At 44.1% G+C, this 17,197-nt stretch overlaps 5 protein-coding genes across 5 annotated transcripts; 1 reads left to right on the forward strand and 4 right to left on the reverse strand.

Moving 5' to 3' along the window:
- Nucleotides 1–69: 69 nt before the first annotated feature.
- On the reverse strand, nt 70–5,907 carry Bfra_008168 (putative mitochondrial aaa atpase protein; the record flags this gene model as incomplete). The annotated part of the gene is made up of 6 exons (XM_037338531.1): nt 70–3,150; nt 3,777–3,841; nt 3,900–4,516; nt 4,588–5,724; nt 5,748–5,861; nt 5,882–5,907. 6 exons carry the CDS (start codon nt 5,905–5,907, stop codon nt 70–72), a joined length of 5,040 nt encoding a protein of 1,679 aa, XP_037191837.1.
- A 13-nt stretch (nt 5,908–5,920) lies between these two features.
- On the reverse strand, nt 5,921–6,364 carry Bfra_008169 (putative mitochondrial aaa atpase protein; the record flags this gene model as incomplete). The annotated part of the gene is made up of 2 exons (XM_037338532.1): nt 5,921–6,130; nt 6,194–6,364. 2 exons carry the CDS (start codon nt 6,362–6,364, stop codon nt 5,921–5,923), a joined length of 381 nt encoding a protein of 126 aa, XP_037191838.1.
- A 641-nt stretch (nt 6,365–7,005) lies between these two features.
- On the reverse strand, nt 7,006–7,475 carry Bfra_008170 (uncharacterized protein; the record flags this gene model as incomplete). Its single annotated transcript, XM_037338533.1, has 3 exons — nt 7,006–7,231; nt 7,308–7,365; nt 7,415–7,475. The coding sequence occupies 3 exons, from the start codon at nt 7,473–7,475 to the stop codon at nt 7,006–7,008; spliced, it is 345 nt and encodes a 114-aa protein (XP_037191839.1).
- A 257-nt stretch (nt 7,476–7,732) lies between these two features.
- On the forward strand, nt 7,733–14,555 carry Bfra_008171 (putative mus7 mms22 family protein; the record flags this gene model as incomplete). Its single annotated transcript, XM_037338534.1, has 6 exons — nt 7,733–12,431; nt 12,491–12,720; nt 12,773–12,934; nt 12,987–13,118; nt 13,173–13,374; nt 13,420–14,555. 6 exons carry the CDS (start codon nt 7,733–7,735, stop codon nt 14,553–14,555), a joined length of 6,561 nt encoding a protein of 2,186 aa, XP_037191840.1.
- A 541-nt stretch (nt 14,556–15,096) lies between these two features.
- Bfra_008172 (uncharacterized protein) lies at nt 15,097–16,737 on the reverse strand (the record flags this gene model as incomplete). The annotated part of the gene is made up of 3 exons (XM_037338535.1): nt 15,097–15,883; nt 15,907–16,409; nt 16,690–16,737. The coding sequence occupies 3 exons, from the start codon at nt 16,735–16,737 to the stop codon at nt 15,097–15,099; spliced, it is 1,338 nt and encodes a 445-aa protein (XP_037191841.1).
- Between the last annotated feature and the right edge of the window lie 460 nt (nt 16,738–17,197).

Raw genomic sequence — 17,197 nt, forward strand, 5'->3', positions numbered from 1 at the left:
CCGCCGATGCAAAGTCCCAAATGCGAGCCATATGTACCTGTGGTTGTACTCAAATATGTGCCCTTGTATCTACACCGCCAATGGTGATTTCCTGACTCTTCCCGCTTCGGAATCCTTTTCGGGAACTGTCGTACCACCGAAGCCCAATCCAGCACTCTTCTTCCTTCTTCCCTTCCTATCACCGTATTTCTCGTCAAACTTGCGGATTGCAGAGAGCGTGCTCATATCCTCACTGATACTTGCGCTGATTTCCTCCATTGCCTTGTCGAAATGTTGTTTGGTGAGGATACGTTTCTCGGGGTACGTATAAGGGGTATCGCCTTCGTGCTTAGTGGCAAGTTCATTTTCTTCCCTGATACATGCCAATGCAGCTGCGACCGAAAGGTTCTTTAAATCCGATCCAGAGTAAAAGGGTGTGTTTTTCGCAAGTTCGGCAAGAGAGACTGATGAGTCGATAATCTCATCTTTGAGGTGGATCTTGAGAATAGACTCGCGATCCTTTTCAACGGGCAGGTCAACCAGAAGTCTTCGAGGCAGCCGGCGCAGTACAGCTTCATCGAGGTCGAATGGTCGATTGGTAGCGACCATGATGAAGGCAGATAAATCGTTCATGCCATCCCATTCTCGTAGAAATTGATTAATCATCTCTCTGTGGGCAGTTGAGCGTTTGGTATCACCACGGGCAGCGAATATAGCATCTGCCTCATCGATAAATACAACACAGGGTGAAAGTTTCTTGGCTAGCGAAAAGATCGCTCGGACATTCTTCTCGCCTTCACCAACATACATGTCGTTCACTTCAGCACCGCTAATTTCAAGAACTGTTGCGCCACTCTCTTTCGCTACTGCTTTAGCCAGTAACGTCTTACCGGTTCCAGGCGGTCCATACAGGAGCAAACCAGGCATTTTATCAGTAGCCAGAACACCATAAGTGAAAGCCTCTGGCCGTATCAATGACAAACTGGTCAATGTTTTTAGTGCCTCTACAGTCTCCTTTGGAGCGTGAACATCTTCGAACTTGGTATGAATATCCGACGGTATAACGACACCCCCGAGCAGCTTTTTCTCATGAGGAGTGCACGTTTTTCGAATTTGCTTGAGCTTTTCTCTGATATCTGTCTTCTTCGGTGAAGCGTTGATCTCATCAAGCATCTTGTTCACATCATTATCTTCCTCCTTCAACTCTGCTGCGCCCCAAGAAAATTTTGCATTGTCACTTTCGGAGAGCAGCTGTTGAGCTTTCCAAAATGTTGGCCCATCTATGATTTCTGGGCTATTTTCTAATCCTAGGATAGTCGTTGCAAGCCTTTGCACACGGGCATAATGCCAAACTGCATCGTCTAAACCAGCAGATACTACCCACGCGACGTCGAGGTCTTTTTCTATATCCACAGTCACGGGCGTATCCCCCGAAAGTTTTGTAATCATATCCTCAACATGCCGTATGTTCAAAGTTCGGATACGTAACTTGTCATCAGATTCGAATATTGTATCCTGTTCCGCTCTTCGGTCTGGTGGGACGAATATAGTTCTTTTCTCGCCCTCAACTATGTCCGATTGAAGATGTTGAATACCTGCTGATGAAAGCTCGGATTCTCCTTGTTCTAGGGAACTTGTTCCAACCATTATTATATTTCGTCCGGACTGCCAGCGTTTGGTGACCACCGTCCGCAGTTTATCAATAATATTGTAACCATCGTATGTTCTAGTCAAATCCTTGTAGTCACGAACCTGTATGATTAAATCTTTGGTATTGGTTGCATCCGCACCTGAAGACTCCGATGCACGTTTTGAATCGGCGGCAGCAACAAATGACTCAAGTAAAGCCGTAGTCTTCAAATCGTTCCACTGTTCAGCGTTAGATTTCACGTTGCCAAAGGACGAATTACCATTGCTAGAAGCCGAAAAGTTGGGGTCGGCGAAAGTAGCAAATGGCATCACAACATCTGATGAACGCCTGTTATTCTCCGCTGCCGGGGTAAGGGCCCCCTTTAACCGGCTAAAAATTGCCGAGAGCTTTTTCTGTGCCTCGGAAGAATTTGACGCGGTGAAAGCAATTGCGGGACCAGCCTTTTTGCTCATGCCCGTCATCTCTTCCTCCTCAACCCCCTCTATGTCTTCAGGTAACGTGCTTGAATCTTTCTCATAATCCTCCAGCCTGCCTGCCATTCTAGAAGTTTCATAACCCAAAAGGGATGCTTTTGACCCCGTCCAAGCTAGGTTCTCATCGATATATGGCCCTAAAATCTGGGCTATATCGACTGGATCCAAACGTATAAGATCAGCTCCTAGTTTGGTCGAAATGGTCTCCACGACAGAGTCTAGATATAACGTTCCTCCGTCTTTAGGGCACAGCAAGTGGAGAATGGGCCTCATGATATTTTTCCCATCCAAGACAGCTTGTGAAGGGCGCAATTTCAGACCCGCTCTGATGGATGCCAATATTTCTTTGTAAACATCAACATGCATGCTATATCTTGCTTTCTCGGTAGGAGGGAGGTCGCATTCAACGATAGATTTGATTGCATGGCTCATCTTCTCTGTTGCTTCGGGGCCTGGAGAACTTTCAACAAATTCTGGGACGTTACCGCCATAGTAAACAGCGAGTGAGCCTGTCTGCGGTAGCTCCTCGACCAGTTTGACATTATTCCAAAACCAATCCGGCAGTATTATCGGCGGCAGACCCTCCGGCTGTTTTTGACGATTTGCTCGTAAAGTTCTCCCCGAAAGCCTCCCGCGAGACCTTTGCTCAGGGTCTATATTTTCGACTGGCTGTATAGAATCTTCTGCTACTGGATTCTCTAATTCTGCTTCCGTGGGGTTTTGCGGGACATCTGTTGTGTTTTCCTGCTCTCCATCTTCAGGTATCCGTGGGATATCCTCTATGCCTGCTCTTGCCTCTTTATCATTTTCCGGAGTTGCTGGATCATCGGGTGTACTATAGGAAATTGCTGAACGGTGGAAGTTGCGCCGGGGAGGGGGAAACCTGCAGCCTGCGATGATTCGGCATGTCTGTCGCGAGAGAGGGTGTCTATGTGTGCGAAGAGCTCGCAATGCTACGGCGTGCATCCGGTACGTTTCGTGCTCTTTATCGAGCGAATACTTCAAGGGGGAAATTGGGAATCGTTCGTAGAAGCGTTTGAAATATTTCTTCGAAGCACATCGAATTTGATGATAGGTAATCCTTCATTATCAGGCATATACGAGGATGAATTCAGGCATCAACTTTTGTCAACACTGCGACAACATCTAATTCAAATATTCCATTTGCAAAGAACCAGGGGGAACTATGATTATTACAAAAAAGGTTCATAAACCATGCATTTGTAGAATATCTTCCTGCATCAATATTGATGAGATGAGTATAGATATCTAATTTTAAACGGATCTATGCATCAACAACATCTCAGCATCCATTCAGCATAACTTCAAACATCACATCTGCAACATATTGCCACGGCCCGGTTCTAACGAATTTCACATTGCTGTATCTCGGCATGCGAATCAGCTCTGAGTACTCACTTACCAGAGATTCTCGAGACTAATTCAGCAGAACATCTTAGCTATCCAATCTTGATTTGATAGAGATTGGCTTTGAATTACTCTCTTATAGTATTGCATTCGCTGGGTTGGTAATTTCACTTAACCCCAAACACCAAACATGTTAGTTGCATGTCATGGATTCATTGGCTTATAGATTGATTGTTGTCAGTCGGACTTTATTGTTAGTTGATTCTGCTACGACGTGAACCAGTTGAAAGGTAGTTGAGCCAAACAAACCATATAGCATTAGCTAATGCGCCTCCAAAAATCTTCAGGTTCAGTATTATAATTCTATCAACTTTAACCTCATTGAACTCTTTTTCTGGTTTTATTTCATTCAGCAAGCCTATCCTTACCCAAGAGCCACCAGCATTCTTCTTGCTTCCGATCTTTTCCAAGCTTCCTCTGGTATCTCTGCATTGTTGACCCTATACATGACTCCATTCTTTCTCTCGACCTGCAATACAATTTGGAAGGTTTAGACTCCGGATCTGGTGGATTGTTGTTGGCAATTAGGACAAAATCGTAAGTACCACCACCAGCTTCAGGCTCTTCTATACATGATGTTCCATTTTCCCGCGCATTTTCTTCGAAATCACAATATGCTGTTTGCGCAACCACATTGCCATTCGTATCCCTGATATCACGCTGCTTATAGGTATATCGAGGTTCCCATGGGGTATTTTTTGAACTCTCGAACGCCATCGTCATGATTTCCGAGACCTCGAACTGAGCGACTTCTGCCCAGAAAAATATGAGTTGGTCATCTGGGGTGTCGTCAAGTTTGTCAACTCCCAAGTCTGGATAGTGCTTTGGAATGTCCTCCAATGAAATCGCATTTGGGCTAGATTGTTGTGATTGCAACGGATGAAAACGAGTTTGTTCTCCAGGGACGTCTGAAGAAATTCTTAGTACCCGAACTAATCGGAGTGGTGAATTTCGAAGTACATAGCATATAATCTCGGGATCCATACTGTATCCATGCACAGCGTTATTTACATTTCCTATTACATTGTTCGCGAAAGAGAAGCCACAGAAACTCACCCTAGATCTCGATACCTTTCCTCCACGCGTATACTAATTGCATTGTGCCAGCCCAACCAAGACCAGGATGGAAATGGTACTCTTCTATTCAAAGATGTAGTTTTCAACACCGTTAAATCCTTCCTTTTCCTAACGCCGAGTGGTGAGCTGGGTTCCCAGCAAAGCCCCATCTCAAAATTCGTTGTAGGTAATCCCCATAGGAAAGTATCGCCGGTTAAGTGCTTGACTTGTTCTAGAATGGCATGAATAGCGTCATGCGCATCTCCAGGGTTAGTAAGCTGCCTTTTAGTGAAATCAAGGACTAGAAGTCTAAATCGATACCAAGTTTGCTCAATAACATCATCAGAAGCGAAGAAGCTGCGGAGGGAGGTATCGAGAAAGTACTCTGTTTCTTGGAGCCTAAACCAGCTTGTGTGTGCTAATGAAGTTTCGCAGTAGGTCTCTTCAGTTCTATGGCACTGTTTACAGGCCCATATAAGCTGTTGATCAGTGAAAATAATACTGCGTCTTGACAGTGCTCTTTCTTGTAGAGTCCATCCTCTCCGACTCCATTCAGCATCATCAAGCTGGTGTGAGAATGAGAAGCCATTATTGTGAGGATTTAATGTTCTCATTAGCTTCATAGAAAATTGGGTATCGACCCTAGAAATGAGAATTTGTGTCTGTTTTCCTGTTCGAGGAGTTCGAAATCCTGGTAATCCAGCTTCGGAATTTCTCCCAGAAGCAGCGATAAGAGTGACTTTTGCATGGGCATATATGCTTCCCATTTTACCAATTTGTATGGCTTTGTCAGAATCGTCGCTTTGAATTATACACAGGGCATCAACCCACAGATGTTGGATTCCTAATTGTTGTGAAAATCCGATCGCGTTCTGAACAGTCTTTGAAATGCATCCATTGAGGGAGCCTGATTCTTGGAGCGCTTTCCGATTATCTTTTAAGAGAACTGTTTTTTGAGGGCCACCCCACATATAGCTCAATGCTGCGTACTCAAAATATGCAATATTGACATCACGAAACTCCACAATCTTACTTTCCCGCACGTCAAATAGCCGAAATATTGGAATTTCGCTATTCAAAAGATTAGCACGGTGCCTTTGATCAACAATCCACGAACTTTCCTTGTATGCGCTTGATCTGGGAGCTTTGAATTGGAACACTCCGCATGGTTATCTTGACATTCTCGAAGCCATTGAGCTGGAAGTTTAACATCAATGATCTTCGGTCTTAATCTTCCAGAAAAGACAACCGCCTTCTGGTTGACATTGCCATTCCTGGTACCGTCATCACATACTTCTGCGTTGTATGTTTGAAAAGCATCATTTATGAAGTATCACGGGAATGTTTCGGTATCTGTACGAAGACCTGGTTTATCAATTTTCTCTCCTTCTCCTATCGGATACCAAATCAAGTCAATTCTATACAAATGCATGAATTCGCACTCAGGTCCCCACGCTATCGCCTTGACGGGAACTACACGAGCACATGCTACGATGGAAGCAACACATTCGAAGGAGTCCAGGTCGCGCATACGATTGTCTTTCTGATCAGACAAGACATCGCAGATTGCTGAACAAAAAGGACATTCAGATGAGGATTAGCGTACGCGGTATTGAAAGCCAAGACTAAACTTGGGCCTGTCTCTTCTATGAGAAGACGACTTGAAGGGATATGTATCTGGAATCCCCGATTTGATATTGAGAGACATTAATTCCTCAATAGTTGGACAGCGAAGCATCTCAAATTCAATAGCGCTGCAGTACTCACAGAGAGGCATTTTGACTCGGAGAATTGTTGTATGTTAATCTAATGGGCAACAGGCTCTGGTGTGATAGGTGAAAGTCGAAGGCAATGCTTCTGCTTGCTGTACCGCTCTCCCACTTTCGTCGCCCCACGCGTCATGCTTGACCTCGTGTCGAGCTCGAATTGTACCTGTTGCAAGCAATGCGGCTGCCTACATAGCGTTTGGCACTGTGCCAGATCACATTAACACAAAGCTAATGATTTTGATGAATATTCTAATTCATGAGTGATTGTTGTAGAACTATTTTTGTGCCATTTTTAAATGACTACCGCGTAAATATTCAAGGTTGAAAATAATCAGGTCTCAAGTATCATCCGTTGAATTAATGAAACGACGCTCTACAGGTCCTTATGTTGAACGAATCCTTGATTCTCGTCTAATATACACATGGTGAAAATTGTACCATCAACGAACCCTCCCTTCAAACGATTGCTGGTCAAGTAATGGACATGCAATAGTGAGGGCCACGTGTGAAATATGGCCAGGGAGTAAGCACTCTATGTTACAGTAAGAAATCCAACGGGATCCGAGCCCAAAAGAATACCCTCTACAATTTATCTTCTCGAGATCAGCACTAATGACATGGTAGATATGCAAGACAAATCATGACAGGCTCATGATTTCTTCGCCTCAGCAATCGGTTCTTTCGGCTTCGATTCCGATTTACCATTGGATTTTGGCTGAGAACTTGTCCAGAATTTGGCAGACTGCCACCAAGAAGCCTCTGGAGTCTCAGATGGGTTTAGCAAAGTTTTCGTAGTAGCAGCGCGACTTGCTTCTACTTCTGCCATCCTAGCCGCCTCGCTTTCCTCGGTTTGAATTGGGCGTTCAAAGGCTGCCCTATACCGATTTAGTCAATCGGAATACAAACATGAAGCAAATCAATTTTTTAGATCTCAACCTTCACTGTACCTACTTTGCCTGCAAGTTGTTTTCTTGTTGCTCTTTCAACGCTGGTCCAAAAACCCAGATGCCTAAAGCTTTCTCAGCAAATTGTTACCGATACAATGTGATTCCACATACCATTACCAATGCCAAAGGCTGTGGCTAAGAATAAAGGGAAGATTCCTTTAACTTTACTCATGATTGTCTCCGATAACAGAAGTTTGTACTGATGAGATTCCTTTTTGGGCAGTGAAGGTCTTCACATGAGCGAATCATAGGTTACAAAAGATGACTAAGAACTGCACTAATAGTCGCCTCAGCTACCGTAAAAAGTTGATCGCGTAAAGTGGTTCAGTCGCGTCAACCTCAAAAAGCAATAGGTAACCAACCATCCCTTCAGACTCGCGCTTCGAAAAGGACTTATACTTTTCGACTATAACATGTTATTCGACATAAATGGCAAATTGGAAGGAGAAAGGAGTGGTTCCGGATTCTGAGGATGAAGAAGAATTTGATTCCCAAAATTCTATAAATCATGAGATACGAGACAATGCCGCAGACGACGAGTTTCATGATATCGACGATGTTCTCGAACAAATTAACAATGTCAGAAGAGAGGATGAAGAAGCATATCCCAATACGAGAGACATTGTTGAGGAGATCGGAATGTCTCAAGCTTCATCCGTTGACATGATCCAATCTTTTGATATAGTCAATGACAAATTTGTTGACAGTCCGATAGAAGTAATTATGAGAGACTCTTCGGACAGTGTGAAACAGAATCAAGAGCAACCTATCGAAACTGGAGCGACTGGATTCTTACCTGAACCCACTCCAGAAGCAGAGGCTGATGAGGTTTCCAGAAGCTGGATTAAAACTCTATCCCCAGCATCCAGCATCCTGTCATCGCCTCCAACAAGCCCTATTCGATCGCCTCCAGTGGCACAGCCTCTTTCTTCTCCTGTCCAACAACCCATACTCTCAAGACCTACAGAGCAGATACGCGAGGAGTCTCCAGCACAAGCGCAACCAGGCTTTGATAATTCAGACTACCTTCCGAGGAGGCAATTTAGAGAAAGGAAGCCTGTGCAAATACATCCATTTCTCTTGGAGCAACAGCGTTACGAGCGGAGGATGAAGGCTTCTCACATTAAACCTATTCGAATTCCACAAAGCCAAGATGAACCTAGTCGAAAGAAAAGAGTCATACATAATCAAGAATCGTGGGATAAGGATTTTCAAGACCCAGAAGAGGCGGAAGCGGGTGACATGGAAGAAAGCCAGCCTATTACGCTCACCGGAGGCTCTCTACCACAGTCGCTATTAGCAGATAGCGTACGCGAAACCATCAAGGAGCCAAATAATCTAACATTGGGGGAAGAAGAAGAGGATAGCGACCATGAATTTCCAGACCTTCCAGATTTGTTCAGACAGAAGTCAAATTTAGTAAAGCCCAAGCAGAAGAGATCGTCAAAGAAGTACTCAACTAAAAATCGACCGAAATTGCCAAACCAAGCCCAAAGTGTGAATAAAGAACCTAGATTAAACATCTACGATTTTCCCAGCTCATCTTCGACTGGCTCTTCACCCATTCGTTCAAGAACTGTACGAAGGCCTGCGTCTCGTGTAATTTCTGTTACATCCTCACCTGCCTCAGCTCCTGTTTGGTTGGATCAGAGCTCTCCACAATCTCGGCGAATCACAGAAGTGCCCACTCCAATTACGAGTGCTATTAAAGCCTCTTCACACACATCCCCTTCGAAAATAATGTTGGATACAGAGGATCCGTTTGCCGACCCGATAGAAATTCCTTCTTCAGCATCTGGTTCATCCTCGACGTCGTCATCTTCGGAAGAAGAGGACGAAATGGTATTCTTGAAGAAAAAGATGAAACACGTGCTACCTGCATCCCATCTAAGACTTGATCAAAAAAGAAAAGAGACACGAGAACTCAAACTTCAAGCAAAGAATTATCAAAAGGGTAATGAAAAGCGTGCTGGTGTTGGAGTTGCTCTTCCTGTTGTGCGAGGGTCTAATCAAGCAGCTTCCACGCAACCTGCCAACCAACTTGCATTTTTAGAATCTGACGAAAGTGATGAGCCCGATGAGAACAATTTCGAAGGATTTTTCATGGAAGACGATGAACGAATTGGAGCTGATAGCCTATTTCAAGAATCGACTTCCGGGTTTGCTATTGAAGATGACCGTGTTGATGGTATGCTGCCAACTCCAAGTCGCAAACGTGTAGCCAAGAGTTCATTGAAGCAGCCCAATGCTAAACGTCTAATGAAGTCTTCATCTCATATCTGGAATCAACAATCACAATCATACCAACCGAGGATAACTTCGCACCTCACGGCTATAGCTCCAGCTATCCGCAAGGCCAGCAAACCAAAACGAAGACGGCTCAAGAAGACACCGCCCAAGCTTAGTATAATAGACGTTGCTGAGAATGCTGGTCATTTCGAGCCACATGCACCGGCATTCCTCAAGGTAGCGGCTCGAAGCGCAAGATCACGAAAGGAACTTGGACGTCAAAGTCCAACGCGGAAGTTTATCAGGCTTGCGACTCGCGAAGATACTGCTGATGCCCAGTCAGTCTTGCAAGATTGGACGAACCGCAAAATTCGGCCCAGGAATGTTTCATTCATACCTCGATCCGAAAATGTCAACGCATATCCGCTTACTGAAATCTCTACCAATCATCAAACGAAGCTTCCTCCACCCATTATGAAGCTTCAGACGAGCCTACGAAAGTCTCAGCCAAGTACCGAATACACCAACACAAGGAAGATTCGCGTACCCAGAGCAAGGCAGCTCTCGATGAACGATTTTGTAGCGAATAGAGATGTGGAACCAGAAATGCCTCCATCGAAAAATGCTTCAACAGTCGTTACCAAGACTCAACATAGAGCACGCCCAAATTCTTATTTCGCAGCACCATCCGCACGATCAGCGCAACTTGAAGCAAAGCAGTTCCCGACCAGAACCCTGGAACCGAGGAAGAAGACCCTCGATGCCCTCTTTCGTATGAGTCGCCAGCAGCCTTTACAGCGAGGAAATCTCCAACTCAGCCGTTTCTTGGCCGATGACGATGCCGTACATCCTTCAATAGAATCCAATGTTCTCAATGGGGACAATGATGCCGTACATCCTTCAATAGAATCCAATGTTCTCAATGGGGACGATGATGTAATATCAAACCGTCTCACAAAGAAGGTGGGAAAGCAGCCTCGACGTCGGAAGCGGTCACCTCAACGTTTAGATGCAGGTGCAGCTATCTATCGTCAACCGAGTGAGCCACTCTTATCGTCCTTTTTGGTGCCTGCGCTGAGTGAAGTAAGCGCCGATCAAGGGAAACTTTTTGGTCTAGGGAAATTTGGCACAAGGTATCCTCAACATTTTGATGTTTTTCCACTGCAGGCGGGAATATATTTCCATGAGACTACCTTCCTTGGCAGTGGATGTCTTGCAAATACTCTGAAAAATATAGATCTCGTCTCATCTGACGATAACAGGCCTGCAACGTCGATTGAAGTGGGGGACAATGTTTTCATATGGGGAACGTGGAATGCCATTGTCTCCGAGCAAATGGGCGTTTGTGTTGACTGGCTAGCAGAACAACTTACTGATACATCTGAGATGCTGAACAAGTCTGACTTGATCGCGACTACCAGTCTCATCTTGGATTATGTACAGCATGGCGTGAATTTCTCAAGTTCTGAGTCGATATCTGAATTTTTACTACGAATGTTAGATATACTAGAAGACTTTTCATCTCGCCTCAATATATGTCACGTGCCTAGTGTGAACAATCGGCAAGCAATTCAAGTCACTACTAGACTTTTGGTGCTCTCACTTCGATTACTACGCCTTTCACAAAATGGTGCACATGTATCGACTCTCCGCCTCGAAGAATTATTGCAGAAATTGGGAAGTTCTTGCATCGGTCTCTTAATATCGGAAGGCTTAGAATCTGTAAGAAAGCTGTACGACGAGCTGCAATATCTGTCTGTAAGAGAGGGTGGCATAAGAAACGATCGTTACGTCCCTGAATCTTGGGTCATTATCATTCATGTTTTAAAGACTGCAAAGATTCCACGAGTTTCGTTTTGGGACGTTGCAAACATACAATTGGGCATCAAAAGTATAAGTTCGTTGCAGGATGCCAATTCGATGGAAAACCTATGGCTCTCCATGTTCTCTCTTCTGCCACTTTTCGGGTTTGATGAATATGGTTACGTTTCGTCAGTTTCATGGCAGGAAAATGGATTCGATAATTGGTCACTTCCGCAGCAATTGATCAAAAGGGTATTTGCACTTTATGCGTCGAATGTTAGACAATCACCAAGCTTCAACGATTACTGCAGAGCAATTGTGAGTCGATGTCATCACCTGATATCAAAATGGGGTTGGTGGAAGTGTAGCGGGATAATTGGCACTCTATTTGATTGCTTTGCTTTACAGAAGCTTGCAAATTTGCGAAATGAAGAGGTTTATAAGTCGCCTCAATTTCTGGAAGATTTGACTATAGAATCTCCACTAGATATCGAACCAGAGGACCGCTGCTTTCATATTTTTCTCAAATTGGTAGCCATTACAATCAGGCATCAGCGTGCAGTAGGCGATACTAAAGGTATTAGGAATTTGGTTGCGCGGATCTTGCCAAACCATGATAGACAATTTCCAAAAGAAGAGGCGATTTTTCATCGTGATCTTGCCTCGTTGCGCAACCATCATGACCTTCTGTGCACAGTATACTGGGCTGCCCCACCAGGTTACGGGCCGTCCATCACTTTGCTGCAGAAGCTTGTTTCGGCTGCTCACTCACATAACGAAGCCTTTTTAATAAATTTAAGGGCTTGGGAACGGCTTGCTCGGTTCACCTTGTCTAACATTCCTACCAGTTTCACTGTTGAATCATATGGACCATTTGTCACTTGGCAGGACTCCTTCTTCAATAGTCTGCTCGAAGAATATGTGGAACTAACCCAAGTTCGGCAGCAACTACACATTCAATCCAACGGAACTTTTCAAACAGACGTTGACTGTAATCGAGGAAGCACCATGTCCTGTATACAAGCTGTGGCAAGATCGACCATAGAATCATTGAAATGCACAAATTCAACAACCTTGAAGCGTACCATAAACCTAGGTAAGGATCTTTGTTATGGAACTTGTTATTGACAGAGTTATGTGCTAATCTATTCTTAGAAATGCTTGCGAAAATGTTATCTATAGGCTCCTCCAAAGATAAAATTGACCAAGAATTAACCTCATCTGCAATCGAAATCCTCAACTGCCACCTGCATCAACTCAATAGCGCAGAGCCAGAGAGCAAATCTGAAGCAAGTCCAGATGGAGATGAAGAATTTGACAGCCAGGGTTTGGAGTGTGATCCCGACTGGGCGAAAGAAATGCAGTTTATGGACGATTATCTTCACGTATGCTCTACTCCCTTTCGTATCTATTGCTTCGCAAAGCTAACTTTGTCAGCCGCTTGATCGTGCAATCACTTCAACCTTCCGAGATTTAGTTCAAAGGATATTGCATGATGGCCCGGTTCCACTAGAACATACGACGAATTACTTCTTTATAGGCCGCTTGATCAAGTGCTGGGCTCACTTCATCTCCGCTTTCATAAAGTTCGACATCTATGTATGATCTCTCAAAGACCGCTGCTCTAATATTATGCTAACGGCAATACTAGTCTCCGAAGGCCTTCCTAACTGTCGGTGCAAACGCAGTCTTTCAACATCGAGAGAAATCGCATTGCACGCTTTTAGCTTGGCCGCTGTATCTCAGTGAGCTACTTGAGCACACAAAATCATTGCATTCTAATGTAAGCACTTCCAGGTGTCTGTAAATGGCTTCAATTTTACTAACAGCTTTGTAGGTTCCTGGCTTCGACGTTGGATCAGAATGGATGATAGCTGTTTCCAAGCCACAACACGAACTTCGTTGGGAGAATGCTTTGACTTATCAACTATTGAAGAAAGGACATTTCCTCCTTGCGAGCGAGACTATAAACGATGCATCTTCCAAATCTCTAATGGAGGAAGCACCATCTGCAAAGAGGAATCAACATTTTATCAAAGGTAAGCTTTCATATTTATGATCGGAACCTGTGTTAACCAGTCTAGGCGCTATTATCAGAATCCAGAAGATATTCTCGGACCGAACGTTACTTGCTTCTACATTTGGCAATGCGACCAGAGAGACTGTCAAGACTAAGTTCTCAGCCTTGTTGAATTCTATCATGCTCTCAATGCAGCAGCACTTGCAAAAGCTCCAGACTACTAACGCCATTGCTCACGAAGAGTATGTGAGCTTTGTACAAGAAGTGGTCTCGCAGATTCGTTCTCATTGCAGCAATATTTGTCCCCCCTTGGAATTCTTCTTCCGCCATTCTCCTGCGTACTGGCCTCCAGAGACGGATCCTACTCTTTACTTGGCGGGTTTAACATCATATACACTTCAACTATCTTCGGAACGGGAAAAAACGCGGAATGGATTGATATATTATCTTTGGAATGGATTCAGAAGTTCGCTGTCGGCTACCGATGTACTTTATAGCTACATCAGCCGGATTTCGAAGGGTGCACGGCATAGGGACATGCTGGAATTTTTACTGACTGACGTCGTACCCTCCACACTGGAAGTCGCATTCGAAAATGAAGCTGGCTGGCTCGCATGCGAAGTCTACATGGTAGCAGTATCGAAAGCTTTTGAAAGCCTCGTTCTGAGCGGGCAACAAGTCGGGCAAGTCATGGTTCACATGAAAATTTTGCTACAATACATCTTCAACAGCCTTGGTAGTCACTATGGTAGATTTGGCCACGCTGTTGAAGCCATGCATCCCAGTCACCGAGGTATTGTTGCTGTCATCTTTCGATTTTGGCGTGCTTGCAGGCCGCACCTGTACAACCTAAATACTGGTTCTGAAAGTGGTCTGGGCGATATATTTGAATGCTTCGATGGCTTTGTAAAATCATCAATACTATGTTTTACAAACGACCAAGACATCGACTTCCAGTTTAGGCACTTTGATATTGGGAAGGTGGGCAACGAAGTCGCTATAGAAGAGATGGCGCGCGAAGTTCAAAGCAATTGGAGGGTAAATATGGCAGATGGGGGAGTAGATGTACGGATGAATGATGGTACAATTGTGAATCATTGTTGTAACAACGGTCCTCGAGACCTTCGTGAGGTGCTTCAAGGAACACTCCCTGAATCTGATATCAAAAAGGCTGTAGCTTCGTTGGATTGCTACTTTTGAATAGCTAGATATAGCAATAGAACTATTTATTGATAACATGATTTTGCTTTTCTGCCTCTGAGCCTTTCTCTCAAAAACCGCCATAGGGGGGAAATCAATACTACAATAGAGTACTCACCAGCAATGTCATTCATATCATAGTGAAGTCGATGCTATACTCTTGATATGCTGAAAATCTCTCTCATGGTGGAGAGAAAACTCAATCAATCGTAGCGTTTTTACACAATGAACAGAGACGAATGGAAGTGGGAATAATAATTCTAGTACATCTAGCGATGGTAGTGACGTTTCAACGATTTGAAACCCCCACAAATCACAACTCTTGACTACAATCTATTGCCATAAGATAGAACAATGAGTCATGATGACCATGACTACAGTCGTTGACACTCAGATACAACAAGATAAGTTACTTGGATTGAATTGAATTTTTGATCATTAATCAAGGGTTTATATTTTCAGATTTTTTCTCATACGATCATTCTTCCCTAAATCAAAACTGTCGATTGTAGTGATAAAAAGTAATATTAGTTGAAACTTTTTATCCTGTCATGTTTGGATATTGACGACTGTACATGCCGTATCTTGGGTCGTATCTTGGGTCGTAAAGCTCTGGATCATTGTCCACAGTTCTCCCGTGTGCACTACGGCCGGCCTTTGGCATTGTGAACGGGGGAGCATGTCGGCTTTCATTGTCCCTATGAGCTCTCGGATCCGGGCTATGATTGGAGAGAAGCGGGTCCCCACTTCGAACATATCGTTCGTATTGATCAGCTCCACCTGTATCCCTACTCCTGCGTTCTCTCTGATCCCGATCCTTAGGCTTACCCACGGTATTCTTTGCACTTCTCACTCTCTCTGTATCTGGGGGAGCTCGTTCTTCGCGCGCATGGTCTCTATGGTATCGACCTCTACTTCTGCTCCTATCTTTGGGCTTCCTATCCCTTGCCCTTTCGTCCCGGCTAGTGTATATATACGTTGTCCCCGTCTTTTCTTGTCTGACTGCATTATTGTCATTCGCTTTTTGCTTTGTGCGTCCCCCTTCGTCTCTGCCTATTTTTTCCTTTGTAGCTGTTCTTGACTTGGATCCCCGAGTGAATTCCTCTCTTTCTGTCTCTTTAGCTATTCTTTCATGGCCCTTTTGGTTATTGATCTTCCAAGCGCGCTCTAATGAGTCTTCCCTTTTTTGATTGTAAATTCTGTCTTCTTCTTCTCTTCCTATTCTATCTTGCTCATCCCATCTTTCTTGCCTCTCTCTTATCTCTCTTTTGCGTCTTTCACGATCTTCTTTCTCTTCGCGATCCCGTTCAAGTTTTTCTGCCCTCTGGCTATCTAAATATTTTGAGTAAACATCCTCTGCTGGCAATGAATTATGCCCACGTTGCTCGCGAGAATGCTGAGGAATTTTCTGCTCATTTGTGCGCCTTCTGCTCTCTGCTCGTCCTTGGGGAACATTATTCCGTGCCCGGGATGTTTCGCGAGGCCCTCGATCTGTCGGGATTTCCTTGCCACCGTTCCGGGATTTTGCAAAATCTTGAAAGTCTCTCGCTGGTCTCGGTGGCCGTACAGCTTTTTTGGGATGTTCTCTAGGGGGGATTCATCCCTGTCGATATCGCTTGAATGTCCAGGTGGAAGAGAAGTCCTTCCACGTCTTCCTCTATTTCCAGATCTTTCTGACTGCTCTGCGTCCCGTTTCGTCTGTTTGGCTCTTTTCTCTGCCGCTTCATTTTCAAGTTCCAGTCTGGCTCTTTCCTCTTTCGCTTGCTTTTCAAGTTTCTGTTTTGCAGGACCGTCAGGAAGTCTCAAATTCAGACGCTCGCTCATAGAGGGCTTCAACATTGTGGTGACACGGTGCTACGTGACTCGACTATTCCAGGAAGTTTTTGTTGAAAAGGAAATTAGAAGATCCCAAGTGGATATATCTAATTCAAAAGTTGAATCTATCTTCGAATAAATTACAACACGCTGAAATAAAGATTGGGCCGCCAGCATTGTTGATTTATAGATGAGTGATTACAACACCAACGTACCTAGACCTGGTCACTCCTACGTCACATTTTAAGAAAATAGCACGAGTACATGTCATTCAACACAAAACAACTTGTGGCGGGTATAGCATGGATGAATTTTTCACTATAACATGTATGTATGCTGGCTGTTCAGGGCCGCGGCCTTTTGCCATGTACACTGCTAGCCGAAGAACCTGTATGTATTCATCTTGACGAAAGACTTGCTTAGCAATTGACTGTTCTTTCAATTGCCGAAAGTTGATTACAGGGTTTGTCGTTGTCATGACTGATATTACAACGTTCAGAGCGATGGACTCTCTTCTACTGTTTCTCAACAGACAGATAGATCCATCAAATATGACTGGATGCCGAGCTTAGGTAAGCTTACCAGCAATTAACGTGGTCTCTGGGCAGAATGTATTCAGAATCGTACTTGCTTCTGTCTTTGTTAAATACTGTTTTATTCTGTAATTTGTTTTGCAACTATTTGTGTGTGGTTGTGGTGTAGTAAATGTTTTGATATAATATACACGAGTTATGCACAGAATTTGAATTTGTCAATACGCTCCTGTTAAAATTCCTGGTTCTTTTGCTTAAGCTGAGTTTAATTGAATCTCTTAGGATTTTATAGAA

Source organism: Botrytis fragariae (assembly GCF_013461495.1).
Source record: "Botrytis fragariae strain BVB16 chromosome Unknown tig00000061, whole genome shotgun sequence".
Lineage (NCBI taxonomy): Eukaryota > Fungi > Ascomycota > Leotiomycetes > Helotiales > Sclerotiniaceae > Botrytis > Botrytis fragariae.